General features: G+C 46.0%; 1 protein-coding gene across 1 annotated transcript in view; it reads left to right on the top strand.

Annotated features, from left to right (window-relative positions):
* Window positions 1–17,673, top strand: part of cep128 (centrosomal protein 128) — a gene marked incomplete at its 5' end in the record, with an annotated part of 41,037 nt that extends 23,364 nt beyond the window's left edge. Inside the window, 7 exons of the mRNA XM_079753765.1 lie at window positions 1,791–1,983; window positions 6,646–6,695; window positions 8,196–8,219; window positions 9,438–9,515; window positions 10,233–10,346; window positions 15,426–15,520; window positions 16,971–17,673. Of these exons, the coding sequence (XP_079609891.1) occupies window positions 1,791–1,983; window positions 6,646–6,695; window positions 8,196–8,219; window positions 9,438–9,515; window positions 10,233–10,346; window positions 15,426–15,520; window positions 16,971–16,980 (564 nt within the window). The 3' untranslated portion in view covers window positions 16,981–17,673. The remainder of the gene's footprint in view (window positions 1–1,790; window positions 1,984–6,645; window positions 6,696–8,195; window positions 8,220–9,437; window positions 9,516–10,232; window positions 10,347–15,425; window positions 15,521–16,970) is intronic.
* Between the last annotated feature and the right edge of the window lie 1,499 nt (window positions 17,674–19,172).

The following is a 19,172-nucleotide window of genomic DNA, read 5'->3' as shown; positions in this document are numbered from 1 at the left end:
AAATATCTAATTAAAGCCAAATCCTTTGGAGTTTGGAATTGCGGGGTGTCACTTTAGCCAACTGTGTTGCCTAGTTGCTAAAAGGGAACTGGCTATCTTTTCCCCCGATATATAACGATTTTTTTTCGTCTCAGCTATTAATCATTTGTTACAAGTGGGGGTGCCCTGTTTTCAAATGTTCTTATCTAATTTCAAGGTAAAAGTAAGCATCGGATTAATCATGCTTATTTTTTGTACTACTTCAAGAAATATTTTTTTTACGCATTGCAAGCACTGCGTTAATGGGCTGCGTGTTGATAAAGCTTTCTCTGTTCATTTCTTATTTCTCATGCCTGCGTACTTGAAACTCAGGACAAACAAAGCACGGCTGGGCTTTCTTTAGCAACTGAAGATAGACAAATACAAACCTCCTTGAGCTTTCTTCAAGCGAATGCTAAAACCCGGTCTCTGTAATTCTTGGTAAAACACCAACAATTCGAGTATCTTCTTCAAAACCACAGTTATAGTTATACTAACGGACAATGTATAGAAAACATCATCTGGCTCCCTCTTTGCCGTGTTTATTATTAGATTGTCTGTCTGGAATATTGATTTGAAATGTGAAATGGAAAGGGATCAATTATGACTGTTTCTTTTTACTGTCGAGTATGTGTGCCTTGTTATACTGTTTCCAGGTTACGTTTCTTCATTACCCCATTTCAGTTATTCCCCGATGTGTAACGTCCACAGCTGACAGTTTATGTGTCCCGGCGTGGTCGCTCATAAGATTAAAAGTCTCAATTTAACGATGAGTGGAGCCGATAATAAAACCCAATGCGCCCTGTAGTGTTCACCAGAAGAACGACAGCACCATGTCAAGACAGCTAGTGAAATAAGTTGCTTGACATTGACAAAACGTTCCCGTTACTTTTTCCAAAAACTTAAATTAAATTACTTAAATTGAATTAATGCGGAATCTCATCCACACACATTGGCTTTCTTTAATTCTGCCAAAGTATTAACTAAATATTCTGGCGTGCCAACGGAATATTGACAAACATTTAAGAGTGCGTCTACTCTGATGCTAGTGGCAGTCATTTAATTCTAATAACTTTATTTTTCTGTTCTGGGCTGCCTTTGCATGGTCCAAGCTGCGTTACGATATGAGAGACAGCATACCGTAAGGTACAGGACCACAAACAAAAGCATGGTAAAAGTGGTCCAAAGTTTTTGATTAATTGCGGTCTGAAAGTTTGGGCTACCACTTCCCTAATTAATCCGGCTAACTCCTCATCCACCTCCTCTATCTCCTCCACCTCCTCTATCTACTCCACCTCCTCTATCTACTCCACCTCCCCTTATCTCCTCCTCCACCCCCTCTTATCTCCTCCTCCTCCTCCATCTCCTCTTCCTCCTCCTCTATCTACTCCACCTCCTCTTATCTCCTCCTCCATCTCCTCCTCCTCCTCCTCCTCCTCCATCTACTCAACCTCCTCTATCTACTCCACCTCCTCTATCTACTCCACCTCCTCTTATCTCCTCCTCCACCCCCTCTTATCACCTCCTTGATCTCCTCCTCCTCCTCCATCTCCTCTTCCTCCTCCTCATCTACTCAACCTCCTCTATCTACTCCACCCCCTCTTTTCTCCTCCTCCTCCTCCATCTCCTCTTCCTCCTCCTCTATCTACTCCACCTCCTCTTATCTCCTCCTCCACCCCCTCTTATCTCCTCCTCCTCCTCCTCCATCTCCTCCTCTATCTACTCCACCTCCTCTCATCTCCTTCTCCTCCATCTCCTCCTCCTCCTCCCAGAGCAAACTCCGCTGGCTGTGCGAGGAGGTACAGGAGCGGGAGGGCCGGGAGCGCCGGCTGAGGAGGCAGCAGCAGCAGGCCAAGGAGCAGCTGAAGGAGGCGCGGCGGAGCCGGGACGAGGAGCAGGAGGGTCTGCTGCAGCGGCTCCACCGGCAGGAGAAACTGCTGCACTCGCTGGGCACGGAGAAGAAAGGTGGAGCACCAGCAGCACCTCGCTTCACCTCTCACTGACGAGCTTACAGTCACACACACACACACAAACACAGATCTACTAAAGCAGGTACACGCGCAAACACACACGCACATCTACTTAAGCAGGTGCACGAACACACACACACATGGGTCGATCTACCTAAGCAGGTACGCGCACACAGACACGTAAATATATTCCCAAGGAATGTAGTACGTAGACACAGATCCTCATTTACAAATTCCGTAGTCAGGCACAAATGCATTCTATACACAAATATACAAATTCTTATGCACCGACACTCGGGTACAAACACACGCAGGTGTGTAACGCGGATTCTAGCCAAGCTCCCTCTTCGTGGCAACTTTTAAAGTTTGAAAGCAAAGAAACAGGCAAAAAAAAAAAAGGAAAAGTCTTCAAAGTCACCCGACGCAAAAAGGTTCTTTGACAGCGTTTTCCAGAGAAATCTACTCCCACTGCGCCTCTCGCTTCTGACGGAAGAAATGAAAAAGTGCATTTCAGAGCCAGGTTATTTTCCCTTTATTATTACTACCTCCGCTGCGGTTGTTGTAGCGAGATGGTGGCGATGGAGGTTTGAGGCAATCAAACGCGCTGACGTCACGGTGCCCGACGCCATGGTGCTCGCTGCCGCCACCACCATCTTTGTGTTGTACTTGGGCGTGCCGTGTCTGCTTTAAGATCACCACAGTTGTTTCTGATGCATCTTCTTTTATACGTTACCTTTTTCTCTCTCTCTCCCTCCATTCCTCTCCCTCGACTATAATATTGTGTTCTGTTATCCGAGCACTGGGGTGTATGTGTGCCTGCGTTTGTGTGCACATGCCAGTGTCTCTTGTGTGTGGGTGTATGTGTGCCTCTTTTTTGTGCGAATGCCACTGTGTATGTATGTATGTTTGTGTGTGTGATTGTGTCTTGTTGAGCGTTCCCGCTGTTAAATATTTCCAATCCCACCTCACCTCCTCACCTCTTGACACATTTGCAGCTCTGCTCTCCAGAGCGCCGGAACAGGGTGTTATTCCAGCGGATTCGCCTCAACAATCAAAGAAAATGGCCCTAATTTGGGCCTCCATTAAGGGGGAGGGAGTGGCAGAGGTGAGAGGGGGCAGGGCTTACCGAGGGCTTGAAAGGGGTGGAGGGGGGAGAGAGAGGAAACAAGCAGGGCAGAGGGTATGTGGGGGAGGAGGGGTAGGGAGAAAGGGGAGGGAGGGACTGAGAGAGAGAGAGAGGGCAACAGACAAGAGGGAGAGGGGGAGATAGGGGGGAGAGGTGGATTGGAGAAGGAGAGAGGAAGGTGGAGGGATTGTTTGTCTAGCTCTTCAGTGTTGTTTGGCGTGGGTGTGCGTTGGAGCGGTTGTGTTGTTAAGATTAAGTTATTTTCTGTTTTGTTGGCCTTTAAACACACTGAGAGAGCTTTCAAAACCCCATCTGCTAATTGACTGCTTCCCCCCTGTCTACTGCAGGAAGAAGCGTAAACCTCCCTAATTATTTTGTTCTTGGAGATTAATCTTTTTTCGAAGATCTTTTTCCCAAAGCAGTCACAATGAGAGCCTGATCCAACCAGTCTTTCTTTCCAATTTTCTTTCTCAATCCATTGGGTGAGGTACAAAGTTTCTGTGGTAGTTTTCTGTCTGCCGTCCGACAGGGATGACGAGAGCATCGCCTAGGTTACTGTGGCCTGGCCTTCATCCGTCAGCCCACTCGACTTGAAATCATTCGCACCCTCAGCCTGCAGTGTTAGTGTTAGATGGACAGAAGTGTACAAGCGTAGCCCCTTGCTCGACCCGAGTACTCCAGAGGAGTTCCAATAAAATGTTGCCTCACTATTTGCTCTTAACATTTACTATTCAATGGAGAGTTTTCCATTTTATCTAGATTAAATCGTTAATGAGCAAGTAGGGCTTAAGACACAATGGGCTTCAAACGGAAACCCTGCAGCTATGAGTCGATCGCTCTAACCAGTGGAACCTCCGTACTACACTAACCTCCTTCTTCTACTACTACTACTGTACACTCCATACTCCGGTCTCCAGTTCCACCAATTACCAGTCCGGGGACTTGACTCCTTACATCGGCCAGGAGGTGACTGAACATAAAAATAAAGCAATGGCGGACAATTTTGCAACAGTAGCGCGCGTTCCCTTCCCCGCCGTGCTCGATTGAACCCGCCGAGCTGAAAGGCTAAAAGCAAACGTTTAGCGGCGGGCGAACCAATCTCTCCGACCTCCAAGCCCGGTCGTTACTGGGAGAGATCTCAGGCATTCCTCAGAGGCAATTCTTACATTCCGAGAAGCTCCTTGGTTACAGTGGTCAGGGGATGCTGTGTGTGTGAGTATGTGTGCGTGTGCGTGTGTGTGTGTGTGATAGAGTGCACGTGGGGGCGGAGATTCAGCCATCCTCGGGTGATTGAATATCGAACTTGAGAACGGGGCGAGAGACGGAAAGTGAGAAAAATTGAGCGGCAATCACGGCAGTGTGCTGAGCTCCAGGAACATTTGGACAGTCCCATGGCGGACCGTTGGAGACGGAATTGGTATGAAAATGCTTCGTTCATGCTTTAAAACCTGGCGGTTAATTCAACACAAACACAATATATTGATTCAGTATTAAGAGTCAGCTGTGCATAAGCCAGGGGTTTGAACCGATGATTAATGCAGGATTTGTCTGGGCTTTTTCCAGGGCAGTTGAGGGAATACAAGGCACACATTGCGCGGCCTTGCTCCATGTTGTTGATAAGAAAGAAAATAAACACTGTATCAAAGTATCAAACCGTTTCATGGTGGTTAGATCACACATGGTCGCATGTCATTTACAAACACCTTGTTAGAACTGCCCCCCGCGTGCCAACAATGGTGTTGTTATCCTTTAGTGTTATACCTTTCATGTATAGAGCGCTTGAACAGATGCCTACGGTCAACCCCCTCAGCATGGTGAACCTGCCGAGGTCCACTGCACCTCAGCCTGGATCCTGGGTGTGCTTATGCTGCATTCCCTTCTTCCATTATTATTATTATTATTCTTAAGCCAACCATCTTACCCCCTTCTAATACCTCTTCTTTAACTTTTGCCACGGAAGGCATCTGCTACCCACAATGCCGAGGGTGCTCGAGGCTGCGTGCGGGGATTGGGTTCCAAACGGATTAGCCTACTTAAGCACAAAACTTTCCGATCAACTTCTGGAACCGTCAAACATCGTGGCCCGAGGTGACTTCCTCAATGAATGGGCTCTGTTTGTATCCCCCCACTGAGCCTAATGCATTCTCTGCTTCTGATGCATCTCGCACATATTCTATTGACTTTTTACTATTTAGCCACAATTTAGCAGGCGCTTTAATCCAAAGCGAATCACAGTGAATTTTGATACCGGTCATCAATCATGCTGTTCATGCACCAAAATGCGAATGTCCACCAAGATTGTGACATTCAAGGACTGGGAAGTCTCGCTCAAGGGCATCTCTGCGCCATGATCTGAGGGCCTGACACCAACCAGAGTTTGTCAGATGACCTGCCCTTCCTTTTAAACTACCACGCCCCCCCATACATTGAGACGTACCAATAAAGGATTTTCTCTCAATGCTGACAGAGGATAGAGTAGTGGCTAGGGTGTTTTGAATGCCAGCTCAAAGCTCCTGGGTTGGATTCCCCTTTGTCTACAGCCTACCTTGGCATGCTTAAGATTCCCATAACCCTGACCTTAATGATGATGATGCATCGGAATGTTCTCGAAGTCTCTTCGGCATTTGCTAAATGATAAATGATAGTTAAAGGCAAGGTATAATGCTAATTATAGCTCCTATTTTGCCAAACAAATGACTTTAGTGATGCATTCAGCCCCAAGAGCAGCGCTAAGTGGCTGTGAATATGCTTGCACAGGTCTGAAAATACAGAAAGCCACTCAACAGTTGTGGACCAAATGTACATTTCCCGAAAAGAAAAGAATCCCCTGGCATATACCCATTTTTTTATAATGAGACTTATTTAGCGACAACACGATTGAGTATCTCTACAACGTGGCTCTGGTTATATTCAGGATAGTGCACGGTATGTTGTAAGTGTTTTGGAGCGAGTACCATATCCAGTTTCCATGGCTCTCCCATCCTCAAAAGCCAGACCCTCGACCCAACGCTGCGTTAAATGTCAACATTTAAATGTATTTATACATATTTATATACCACTTTTATATAAAACTAGCACCTAACATCATCTCACTATTCGACTGGAGCATAGAAGGTTAGGATGTGACCAGACCCACTCCTTCTCTCTGCTTAACACCGCACAGGTCGACAGTCCCGCTCAGGTTGGGAAGGATCCAGTAGCTTTTGTGCACCTCACTCCTGGAATAAACTTTAAAACATTCTATAACTAAACACGTTCATAGCGCCAGGGTACTAACAGACAGGGAATGTTTGGTGGTGAATTCTTGATGTTTAAATTTACTGTTTGAAAATAATGTGTAAATCAGTACGTTATATATATTGGTATGTTTTATATATTTCTTCATCTGCAAATCAATCTCGGGGCCATTAAAAACAAGGTTCTCCCGCCACGTGTCCCTGAAACCTGAATTAAGAAAAAATGGAAAACGTAAGTAACCTTTCTACTGTATTGCGCTAATTTTCTCATCCACTGTGTTTGGTCTCCTTCCAGAGCTGCTAGAGAGGAGCCGGAGGAAGGAGGAGGAGATGAGAGACCTTCAGGTCTGTGTGGAAACTTCTACTGTATTTGTATTGTAGCAGACGCTACAAATGAGGCTCAGAGCCAGGCCAACATGCGCACACGTTCTCTCTCTCTCTTACTCACTCACTCACTCACTCACTCACTCACTCACTCACTCACTCACTCACTCACTCAGACACATTCTGAGCATGGGTAGGTTGGGGGTCTGGTTGGGAATGGAACCCCTAACCCCTGGTTATGCGTGGACACGGTGCTGTAGTAGGACCCTGCTGAAGACGAGTCACCAACAACAGCTAGTATTCCATGGTACTAGACAGCAGAGGACCAGGTCTCCACAACACATGTACAGGCCTGTCCCTCACATCCCCAATGGCTCCACTAATCCCCATTACATCTCAGTGGAACTGTGTTTGCATGTGTATTTCTGTGTACGTCTGTCTCTATATTTTGTGTGCCATTGTGTATTTAAATTAGTAAAGTGTGTGTGTGTGTGCGTGCGTGCATTTGGGAGCGCAAGTGCCTGTGTCTATGCGGTGCACGTATGTTTCTGCCCGTACATGATTTTTTTCTCCGTGCATATGGTCAGGCGGTATGTGCACGCTGGTAAAGAGGCCACCATCTGCAGTGACTTGGTGGCACCTGCCAGAGCTCTCACACAATTATTCAGCTGTCTCAGGCCCAGACAAGCTTTTAATTATGAGGGATGAGAGAGGCAGACAGTGAGGGAGAGAGAGAGACACTGACAACGAAGAGAGAGAGACAGATATATTGTGATGAAGGGAGAGAATGAGCGAAATGGCAGAGAGTGAGAGAGAGGGAGAAGTGTGGCCACAGTGAGGGAGGGGGAAAGTGACCGATCGTACATATTGACATAGCGGAGAGAAAAAAGGGCACTCGACTAGAGGGGAGAGTAGAATAGGAAGCGGGAGTGAGAGGAGAGTGTATTACAGTACAAACCGATAACGGGCACACAGACCGCGCGGGGTGGAGTGGGGGAGGACAGAACAATCCGGCAGGTGTGTGTTTGAGTGGCAGTTAGGCGGCAAAGCATCACTTATGCATCATTAGAGCAGGAAAATCGCTCAGATCCACCAGGGAAACGCATGGGGGAGTGGTGTGTGGGCGTGTGGGTGGGTTGGGGTGTTTGTGTGTGTGAGAGTCGGGCTGAGTAAATTAGGGTGGTGTATGCATATGCATGTGTGGGTTGGGTGTGTGGGTGTTAGTCTCTATGTTGGAATGTGTGTTTGTGTGGTAATGTGTGTGTGTGTGTGTGTGTGTGTGTGTGTGTATCAAAAAATAACTCCCTACCGGATTATATTTCTTTAGTTGCTTATTTGTTAGAACAGACTGTTCCTTTTTCCCTTCAGTTGACAGGCACACACATGCACGTACGCACGCACGCATGCATGCACGCACGCACGCACGCACGCACACACACACACACACACACACAGAAGGCACTCTAACAAAGTGTCTGTAATGCGAGTGATTAATCAAAGTAAACTTCTCTGTCTCGACAGGATCGTGTGTTGGACCTTGAAATGGTAAGACTTGATTGTTTCGAACCAAACTGCATTGATTGTAATTGCATTTAATTGTTAATCGCATTCTGATTACACGATACAAGAAGAATAAGTAACTCAATAAATAAATACTCATGTTGAAGTTCAGGCCCCGCGAGACGATTCGATTTTTGAAAGGCACTGAAAAATGAAAAAACGCCAAAACATAACACGGTTAAAAAGTCTCCCGAACTCCCCTCCATATCGATTGGCGCCTGCCTCATCGCCATTATGTTATAAGGCCATCCAACGGGGGCTCGTAAAGGAACTTAGCAAGTGAGACTAAGGGAGATAGTGCAAGTGAGACGGAGAGAGAAAGGGCGAGTGAGACAGAGAAAGGGCAAGTGAGCGTGAAAGAGAGCAAGTGGGTCAGAGAAAGCAAGTGATAGAGAGGAGAGAGCAAGTGGGTCAGTCAGAGCAAGTGAGATTGTGAAAGAGGGAAAGTTTGATTGTGAGCGAGAGAAAGTTACACTTTGAGAGAGAGAGCTAGTGAGACAGTGAGAGCAAGGGAAACTGAGAGACAGTTCAAGCGACTGAAGGGAACATTCAAGGAACACTTGAACATCGAGACAAAATGAGCTACAGAGGGTAAGATGACATGCAAATAGGAGAGATTGGGATGGAGGGACAGAGGCAAAGAAAGGGGGGAGGGAGAAAGAGGGAGACTTGTCGCGTGAATTAATTGAAGCGTAGTGCCGCTAGAACATGAAGCTTCTACATGACCCCTTCTCTGGCCAGCGGGGACCTCAGCATCCACGGCCAGAGGAGGAGAAGGGAGGCATGGATTTAAATAAGGACACCTCTCAATTCACAGGTGGATCAGAACAAGATGTAGCCCGGTGTCAAGGTACCGCCTTGGCTGTTAGGGGGTTGAAACGGAAGCAGTCAATTAGTGGACATGTTGGACGAGCTGTAACGCAGCAAGGCCTGGGAACCCCCTGAAGCGTCTCGGATTGTGCTCGCAGCCAACGGTCCCTTGCAGCCGTGTCATTATATGGCGTTTTCTGGCAGCCTGGCTTTCGACACGCGATGTAGGTCTAATGTGTGTGTGTGTGTGTGTGTGTGTGTGTGTGTGTGTGTGTGTGTGTGTGTGTGTGTGTGTGTGTGTGTGTGTGTGTGTGTGTGTGTGTGTGTGTGTGTGTGTGTGTGTGTGTGCGTGCGTGCGTGCGTGCGTGCGTGCGTGCGTGCATGCGTCACCAGAGTACGCGGGTCGCCCTGGATCACCTGGAGTCCATGCCGGAGAAAGTGAGTCTGCCGGAGGACTTCAGAGACCTGGAGGTGAGCCTGCCGTTTTGCTGCATAGCAACCCCCGTCTGTAGCCACACGCACTCCACACTACACAATATGGTCGGGCGGTATCCGCATAGCACTATTAAGTGCTATGCGGAAATTGGTGTAAATGCATGTAATTGAATGAAATAGGTGAGGACAGACTGAGGTGAGGGTGGGTGCCTTTTGCAGTATCACCAAGGTTACATCCTGGTTGGTGCATTCTGTAGTTAACCTAGGTTAGTACAGACTGGTTAGTGCATTCTATACTATATATAAATACAGTCTGGTTAGTGTATTCTGTATCCTTGGTTGGTACAGCCTGGTTAGTGTATTCAGTAGTATAACCTAGGTTAGTACAGCCTGCTTAGTGTATTCTGTAACCTAGCTTAGTACAGTCTGGTTGGTGTATTCATTAGTATAGGTGAATAAAGTTGGTTTAATGTATTCTGCAGGGTAACCTAGCCTGCCGACTGTGGTGGGTGTTTATACGTCCCACACTATTACCTGGGTCGGTGCAGGTTGAGGTATAATGTGTCGGAGAGAGCTTTCCACATGGGGGGAGTCGCGTGGCCAACATGTGCCCAGTTATCCCATCTGGCCCCGAGTGCTGGGAGCCGGTGGATCCCAGCTGCTGGCTCAGCTCGGGGTGTTCTGGGGGGGTGTTAGGGGTGGCTGTGTTTTGTGCGGTTCTGGCGACACAGCGTTGGTTTTTTGTGCCACCAGGAGTCTCAGCGGCAGAGGGAAGCGGTGCAGCAGCGCTACGCCAAACACAAAGACGTCGTACGGGACCTGCAGCATCAGCTGGACGAGTCCAAGCGGCAGATACAGGAGTGTTGGGTGGGTTGGGCGCGCGCACACACACACACACATGCAAACACACACATGCACAAACACGCGAGTGCACGCACTCGCGCACAAACACATGCACGAGTGCACACTGGCACACGTGTACACACAAGCGCACGCGTACGCACATTCACACCCACATGCACAAACAGCGATTGCACACATGGGAACACACACACACATTATCTCTTTCCACACACACACACACACACACGCAAGCACATGAGTGTGCAAATATGCATACAGGCTAATCCGCAGATTTTGCACTCTACAGAAATGGGACTGTTATGTTGCACAAGCGCCAGTGTCCCAAATGCAACAACTTTACATATTCCTGTGTTTTTTTATGTGCCTTTAGTCTCTTAATAGATCGGCTTTTGTCTGGGAACATAGAAGTGCCAATATAGATAGTCTCTCTCTCTCTCTCGCTCTCTCTCTCTCTGTCTGTCTCTCTCATGCTCTCTATCTCTGTCTGTCTCTCTCCCTCAGTCCTCTCCCTCGCCCACGCCAGGGCCGGGGCCGGCGTGTCTACTCTTGACAGCCTACATTGCATCACCCAATTTGCAACTTATGTAGAGGAAAAGAAAGAAATTTCCATCAGTTTTATTTTCCTCGCACGCTGGCCAGCTGTAGAGTGGATTGAGCTCCGGGGAACGTCAGAACCGGAGCACTGAGAACGGTTACCAGCGAGACAATCCACTTATTACACTGCTTCTATTGATCAATGAATTCATCTTTTCTCTCTCTGTCTCTGTCTCTTTCTCTGTCTTTCTTTCTGTCTGTCTGTCTCTTTCGTTCTCTGTCTCTGTTGCTCTGTCTCTCTCTGTCTCTGTCTTTCTGTGTCTGTCTGTCTCTCTCTGTTCCTTTCTCTCTCTGTCTCTGTCTTTCTGTCTCTCTGTGTCTCGGTCTCTGTCTCTCTCTGTCTCGGTCTGTCTCTGTCTTCTTCTCTCTCTGTCGCCTCTGTCTCTCTCTCTCTGTCTCTATCTCTGTCTGTCTCTGTCCCCCTCTCTCTGTCACTCTCTCTCTCGGCCAAGGGAACCATCAACACCTTGTCCTTGTTGGCAGAAGGTCGGCGTCAGCAGTTTGACAACGTGGCCCCTAAACGGAGACACGCTCGTCTCCTTTTAAAACGCTTTTAATTTCTCTGTTGGTTCGTGCCAAACGACTCCCGCGTTAACACGCCAGAGCGATGGCCGTCAACTCGTCCTAATAGCCGCCGCCCAGGCAGAGGTGCTGGTTTGAGGGACGGGCGGGTGAGGTAGCGGTGTGGCTGAGGGCCTGATCCTGGGCCACAACGCAAGCTCCAGAGACTGAGTTTCTGTGATCTCTTCTTTGGCGATTTCTTCAGTTTCTCTGGCGGTGTTTAAGGGGTGGGGGCGTGTCAAGCAACCCAATACCATGTTCCGTAGACTGTTTATATATTTTTTTAACATATTAAAAATAATACTAACAGAAAAATGCGGCAAGGCAACTTTATTTATATAGCACTTTCATTACACAAGGCAGGCTCAAAGTGCTTCACAGAGATAAGTAAAAGAAAACATATGCAAAGAAATGAGTAAAATATAAAGTGCAATGTAGTTAAAATCAGTCTCTCTGGTACCCACGTCGGGACTCCAAGCCGACCTAAAGGAACTTGGTCCTTTCTCTGGGACTCCAACTAGTCAATTTCTATTCTCGGACTCTAACCCAGATTCTAGGACTCTAACCCAGACACCCGTCGGGACTCTAACCACGAACCAAAGGCCTTATTCTGGGACTCCAACCCAGACAGACGTCGGGACTCTAACCCAGACAGAACTCAGGCCTTTCTCTGGGACTCCAACCCGACCTAAAGGAACTTGGTCCTTTCTCTGGGACTCCAACCCGACCTAAAGGAACTTGGTCCTTTCTCCGGGACTCCAACCCGACCTAAAGGAACTTGGTCCTTTCTCTGGGACTCCAACCCGACCTAAAGGAACTTGGTCCTTTCTCTGGGACTCCAACCCGACCTAAAGGAACTTGGTCCTTTCTCCGGGACTCCAACCCGACCTAAAGGAACTTGGTCCTTTCTCTGGGACTCCAACCCGACCTAAAGGAACTTGGTCCTTTCTCTGGGACTCCAACCCCACCTAAAGGAACTTGGTCGTTTCTCAGGGACTCCAACCCCACCTAAAGGAACTTGGTCCTTTCTCTGGGACTCCAACCCCACCTAAATGAACTTGGTCCTTTCTCTGGGACTCCAACCCAACCTAAAGGAACTTGGTCCTTTCTCTGGGACTCCAACCCGACCTAAAGGAACTTGGTCCTTTCTCTGGGACTCCAACCCCACCTAAAGGAACTTGGTCCTTTCTCTGGGACTCCAACCCGACCTAAAGGAACTTGGTCCTTTCTCTGGGACTCCAACCCCACCTAAAGGAACTTGGTCCTTTCTCTGGGACACCAACCCGACCTAAAGGAACTTGGTCCTTTCTCTGGGACTCCAACCCGACCTAAAGGAACTTGGTCCTTTCTCTGGGACTCCAACCCCACCTAAAGGAACTTGGTCCTTTCTCTGGGACTCCAACCCCACCTAAAGGAACTTGTTCCTTTCTCTGGGACTCCAACCCAGATTCTAGGACTCTAACCCGGACAGAACTTGGGTCTCAAACCCTTATCCTTTCTCTCTGGTATCAGATCATGTATCTTTCTGGTAAAAATAGAAAATAAAGGGAAAGTTAAAAAGGCATTTTAGTAATAAAATAGAAAGTAAAGGCAAAGTTAAAAAAGCTTTTTAGAAAGTGCAATGTATTTAAGATTTAGCAGAAAGCTAAAGCAAACATAAAAGTCTTCAGTCTTGTTTTAAAGGTGCTCAGAGTTGGGGCAAGTCTTAAATCCTCAGGGAGTTTACTCCAGCTATTTGTTGCATAGTAACTAAATCCTGCTTTCCCATGTTTCGTGTTTACTCTGGGGATAATTAACAGATTGGTCTCAGAAGATCTTAGTGGTCTAGAAGGCTTATGTGGTGGAAGCATATCAGTTAAATATTTTGGGCCTAAACCATGTAGGGATTTATAGGTTAGCAACATGATTTTAAAATCAATTCTCTGACCTACATGAAGCCAATGTAACGATTTAAGAATTGGTGTAATATGTTCAAATCTTTTGGTCTTTGTTAGAACTCTAGCAGCAGCATTCTGAACAAGCTGAAGCTTCCTTAGAGTTTGTTTTGGGAGACCTGTAAGGAGACCATTGCAGTAATCAAGCTTACTAGTGATAAAGGCATGTACAAGTTTTTGTAAGTCTTCGGTGGACATGAGCCCTCTAAGTCTTGCTACATTTTTAAGGTGATAATATGCAGATTTTGTAACTGATTTGATGTGACTGTCGAAATGTAAATCTGAATCCATTATTACCCCTAGATTTCTGGCTTTGATTGAGGTTTTCAGGGACAGAGAGTGAAGGTGTTGGGTTACTTTAAGCCTTTCCGTTTTAGCACCAAATACAATTATCTCTGTTTTGTCCTCATTTAGTTGAAGGAAATTTCGGCACATCCAGTCTTTCACTTGCTCAATGCACTGGCACAGCAGATCTATGGGCCGATAGTCATTTGGTGATAGCGATACATAGATTTGTGTGTCATCAGCATAGCAATGATGGTCAATATTGTTATTTTGCATGATTTGCCTTAGTGGGAGCATGTAGATGTTGAATAAAGAAGGTCCTAAGAAGAAGACCTTGTGGGTCTCCACATGTCCCGTTGGTTGTTTCTGATACAAAGTCGTCAATGGAAACAAAGTAGTTCCTATTTTGTAGGTAGGACCTGAACCAATTTAGGACTGTGCCTGAAAGCCCCACCCAGTTTTCTAACCTGGCCAAAAGTATTGTATGGTCTACAGAGTTGAATGCAGCACTGAGGTCTAGTAGCATTAGTATTGAGTTTTTGCCAGTCTGTGTTAAGACGGATGTCGTTCACAACTTTAATAAGGGCGGTCTCAGTGCTGTGCAGGGGTCGAAATCCTGATTGGAAGGTGTCGTAGCAACCAGTTGATGCCAGGAAGTGATTAAGTTGCTGGAGGACAACTTTCTCAATGATTTTACTTATGAAGGGTAGATTTGATATTGGTCTGTAGTTGTTAATAATAGAGGCATCTAGGCTCCGCTTTTTTAAAAGGGGTTTAATAACTGCAGTTTTCAAGGCTTTTGGGAAATTGGCTGACTGGAGAGAGTTGTTAACTATCTGCAATATGTCTATTGCTAGGCAGTCAAAACATTCTTAAAGAGGTTGGTAGGGAAAGTATCAAGGCAACAGGTGGATGGCTTTAGTTGTGTCACAGTCTCCACAAGAGTTTTAGAGTCTATAACATTAAAGTAGCCATCCATGCCACGTTACTTTTGCCTGAACAGGGTGGTAGTCCAACATTTTTGTTTGAAGTGAAGATATTGATGGCGCGTCTGATGCCTTCAATTTTATCAGTATAAAAAGCTGCAAACTCATTGCATTTCTGCGTGGAATGGAGATCAGGTGGAATTTGTGTTGGGGGGTTGGTCAGTCTGTCAACAGTTGCAAATAGGGTTTTTACATTATTAGTAGTGGTTTTAATGATATTGGAGGAAAATGTTTCTCTAGCACTTTTTAAGTCTAAATTGTAGGCACGGAGGCTCTCTTTATAGATATTATGGTGATTATGAAGTTTTCTTTTACGCCAGATGCGTTCAACCTTCCTGCATCCTTTTTTCTGTGCTGTTACAGAAGCAGCTTTTCTCCAGGGTGCCTTTTGCTTTCCAGAAATCGTTTTAAATCGTTTAAATGAGCAATAAAATGCAAAAAATTTAACAAAAAGCAGACAAATGGGATCCTCAGGATACTGAGCAACAAGTACATAACTCAAATAATACAGTTCAAGTTCAAAATCCATGTTCTGTTCATAGTAAAGCAAAGAGAAAACAACAATAGGTATCCACTCTGAATACCTAATCAACAGTAGCACAGTCGTAGCAAATAACCCTTCTCCTTCAATACAACTTTTTAGTTTTACAACAATACAAACGCTGCATGCGACGTCAACAACAGACAACATCTGAGAGCTCTTTCTTCTTCATACTTCACAGGAGAAGAAGTTGGACGCCACGCCCCGAAGCGCCACGCTCGCCAGCCTTTCATCCCCCGTCCGCACCCCTTGCCAGCTCATCCAGGTCCGACCGGCGTGAGTACAGCAGTGTGTGTGTGGGCGTGTTTACTAGCGGTGTGTGCACGATGCCGTGTGCACACCGCCTTTTTCTAATCCTCTACTCCCGCCCCCCCGTGGGGAACCCCAGCGGCACCTACCTTTTAAACACGCCATTTTTTTAAACTTATAAACGGAGCCTGCGACGGAAAGAGCAGCTTGGCATTTCGGAGCGCACGGAACATTCGTGCCGAGGAAACGTCAACAACAAACCCTCGGGAAAAACACACCTACCTTCTTTTCCCCTCCCTCTTGGTTTCAGGGCCACCGTATCCCTCGGAAGCCGTTCTGTCATCCCAAAGTTCTTTCCTTCTTCCTCTTTGCTCTGTGCGTCCTGATTGGTTGCTGGCGCTGAGCCAAAGTGCTGTGAAATGTCGCGGGCAGTCTGGCAGGGCGAGGCGACCCACTGTGGGGGGAACACCAGTCTGATCCGCGCCCCCCCAGGGCGGCTGGCCCTGGGGCGGGGAGTCAGGAGACGGGGCCAGGGTTCTCCTCCGATGGGGGCCAATCAGAGTTGGCTTTGTCCCACATCTTGACACAATGGGTCCGAGCCAAAGAAAGATCCAGGCTGATGTGTGGAGTGATCCCAGTTTGAAGCAGACAGAACCACTCCAAGACTAGAGACAGTAGTTTATGTCTTTCAGGGTCTGGTCTAGCCGGGGGAGAGATCGTTTTCATCGTTGACTCGGGGTAAACAATGGGAGGGGATTTACTATCTTAACACTTAACTAACGCCATCATCGGGGTACCCATATGACCATGATATTCCCAAGATCGCGTTATAGCGAGAATCTAATTACCAAAAAAATACTATATTGCATACTTATTTTGTTAGGAATGCAGTGTATGCAGGGACAACCACATTCACGCAGCGCAATATTATTATAGGAAGTACGGTACAACTAAAATAAATGAATTCGAAAGTACAGCTGACTTGACCATTATGTCCTCATTTCATAAACTTAACAGAAAAATACATGCTCCGCTGTTTGAGACTTGTGTTTGGTTTACTCTTTCGGTTTAATCAACTCAATTGCGGAGATGGAAAACGTATCAAATAATATCTTGCCGCAAAATTGGGTTCAAGACCAGCACCACGTTATATTGGAGGTTGCGTTATATTGGAGGTTGCGTTATATCGATGGGCGCTATAGCGAAGGTATAATATATTAACATAGCTGAGGTATAAATGTTCCTTAACTTCTGACTACCTCCTAAAAACTGGTACTCATTTTTATAGAGGAGGTGGTGATCTCCTCTATAAAATAATAATGCAAACTGATCAACACAGTACAATCTAATGAAAATGTGGATTATCTTTCTGTTTCCTGGTCTTTTGGATGAGATGATAAACAAAGGCGTCGTGTATATGTCTGTTTGAAACTCTCTTCCTCTCCTTTTCTGTGTCTCCATCAAATCTCCCGAGAAGCCCCCGGTAAACGCCCCACCAGCCCAGAACCTGACATCTCTCCCGTCAATGGTGCCAGGAACCACAGGAACCACAGGAACCACAGGAACCACAATCACTAGAACCCCCCGTCTCTAGTGAGTGAGGGGTGGGGAGTCTTCCGGCCAAACCTGACTGCTACATGCATGGTGCTTAACTGCAAACTTGACTTCACCAAACTAGGCCTTGGATTCGTCAGCTACCTCAACAAGGCCGACACTGAAGGTGCTCTGGTCAGTACAAAGAACCACAGAAACGTCAAGGGGTCAGAGGTTCTGTAGTGTGATCCGCTCTCAGAAACACTTTAGCAGAAGAGTGTGATGTGTTCATAATGTGAAGAATGGCTTGTTTCTTTGGTATTTATAAATAAATAAAGACTATGACTTGATGTTGTATTTTTAATAGACACAAGGGCTATGAAGGCAGACAATTAGCCTAAAATGAATTTGAGTGAGCTTGGTTACATTTTACACTCCATTTACACATTTTTATAGATATGTGCTCTATGATATAATCATGCCAATGTGGTTACACTTGATTCCAGAACAATGTTACCGTAGACACATGTGTCTGTAGATAAATGTCTCATGTACTCGATAAACGTTATAAATGTACTTTTAATGTGTGCAACCGTTTTGCTGTATTCACTAACTATATGACTGTATTGTAGGAGAACAGCTCTGACGTAATAGTGGTTTTTATTTATTTTACTTATTCTTTTTTTTTTATAAGATATTCTATAGTTTTTATAGTTGTTTTTGCCTCATGCATTTTGTTTATAAAAAAAACATTTATGTATTCACAATGTATGTTTTTTAAGAATTGTATAGAAATATAATTTGCAAATAAACAACCTCCTGCAGGTTCGACTACTACACCATACAAAATGCTCTATCCATTTCAGTGCAGTGTTGGACGTCAGGCAACCGTCCCAAACATGAATTCACTACATAGAACACGTCCTCTACAAACTCTTAGTGTGGAGAGCGCAACTAGCTAGCTAGCATAAACGCAATACCTTCAGTGGAGGCTAACACAATTCTAACTACATTAGCAATATCTTTCAGTGGAGGAGAACCATCTAGCTAGGTAGTACATTAGCAATATCCTTCAGTGGAGAAGGTAAAACATTCTAACTAGGAAGTACATTAGCAATATCTTTCAGTGGAGCGGGCACATCTCGCTAGTCATTTTGCGACACCTATTCTGAGAGCACTACTCTTAATTTGCTGCTCCGCTTCAAAGGTTTACATTGGGCCGCCTGCTGTGCGGATGCTTCTTCTTAATGTCACGCGACGCAGCCTGCTTCGAATGGCTGAAGGTACTGTATCTATACTCTACTCAGCATCTTTTCCCCTTTTCTTTATTGACGTACAGCTGAATCATATGTTTTCTTCTCTCAGAAAAGGCTTGATGGCATCAAAAGACCCTTCACTCCTGCCTGCCAGTGATTGTGTCTGCCTCCCTTTCTGGGAGCTGGATATTTGGTGGTTTAAGTTTGAACCGAGGTGCGTTTTGATTGGTGGAACGGGGAAATAATACACTTAATGACAGGTGTGTCAGTTGATATCACGCGACGCAGGGAACCTATAGAAACGTAAAAATAGGAAGAATTATTGTCACAGGGTCATGTTCCTTTTGTGTATGACTTTGAAGGGACATTTCTGTTTGCAATAGAATTTCTCCTTTCTCCTATAGAGGGTTTTTTGTGTGCCAGTTGAAATTGTATTCGCAGTCGTCAAAGTGTGCTGACAGGAAAGGGGTCAGCCTCTTTGTTCGAAAGAACCACCACAAGAATCGTTGGTGGTTTGCCATTTAGGTTATGTTATCACAGTCGCTATGATAAATGAATTAGGCTTCGCTGGGCTTTTGAAGGGCGGTTGTCAGTTAGTATTTCAGCAATTTAATAAAAGTTGGCTTAGCTAGTTCTGGCGGGACTATAGCTATGGGCCGCTGACAGCTAACACGGACCAATCAAACGCACCTACACTTACAAGTGGTCAATTCCATCTCCAAAACCCGCTCTCAGTGAAGTAAAGTGTGCTGAGCTTGATTTCACCACCATCACCCCAGCCTTCGCCTGATTTTCTTCTGCTCTGTAACTTTTCCAATGTGTTGAGATATCTGATATACCCCATGCAGGATTCTATAGCGCTCCCTGTTGTCAAATGTCGGTGTACTGTA

This window comes from Pollachius pollachius, assembly GCF_949987615.1.
Source record: "Pollachius pollachius genome assembly, chromosome: 16".
Lineage (NCBI taxonomy): Eukaryota > Metazoa > Chordata > Actinopteri > Gadiformes > Gadidae > Pollachius > Pollachius pollachius.
Note: the sequence above shows the minus strand (reverse complement) of the source record. Positions and strands in the feature narration are given on the sequence as shown.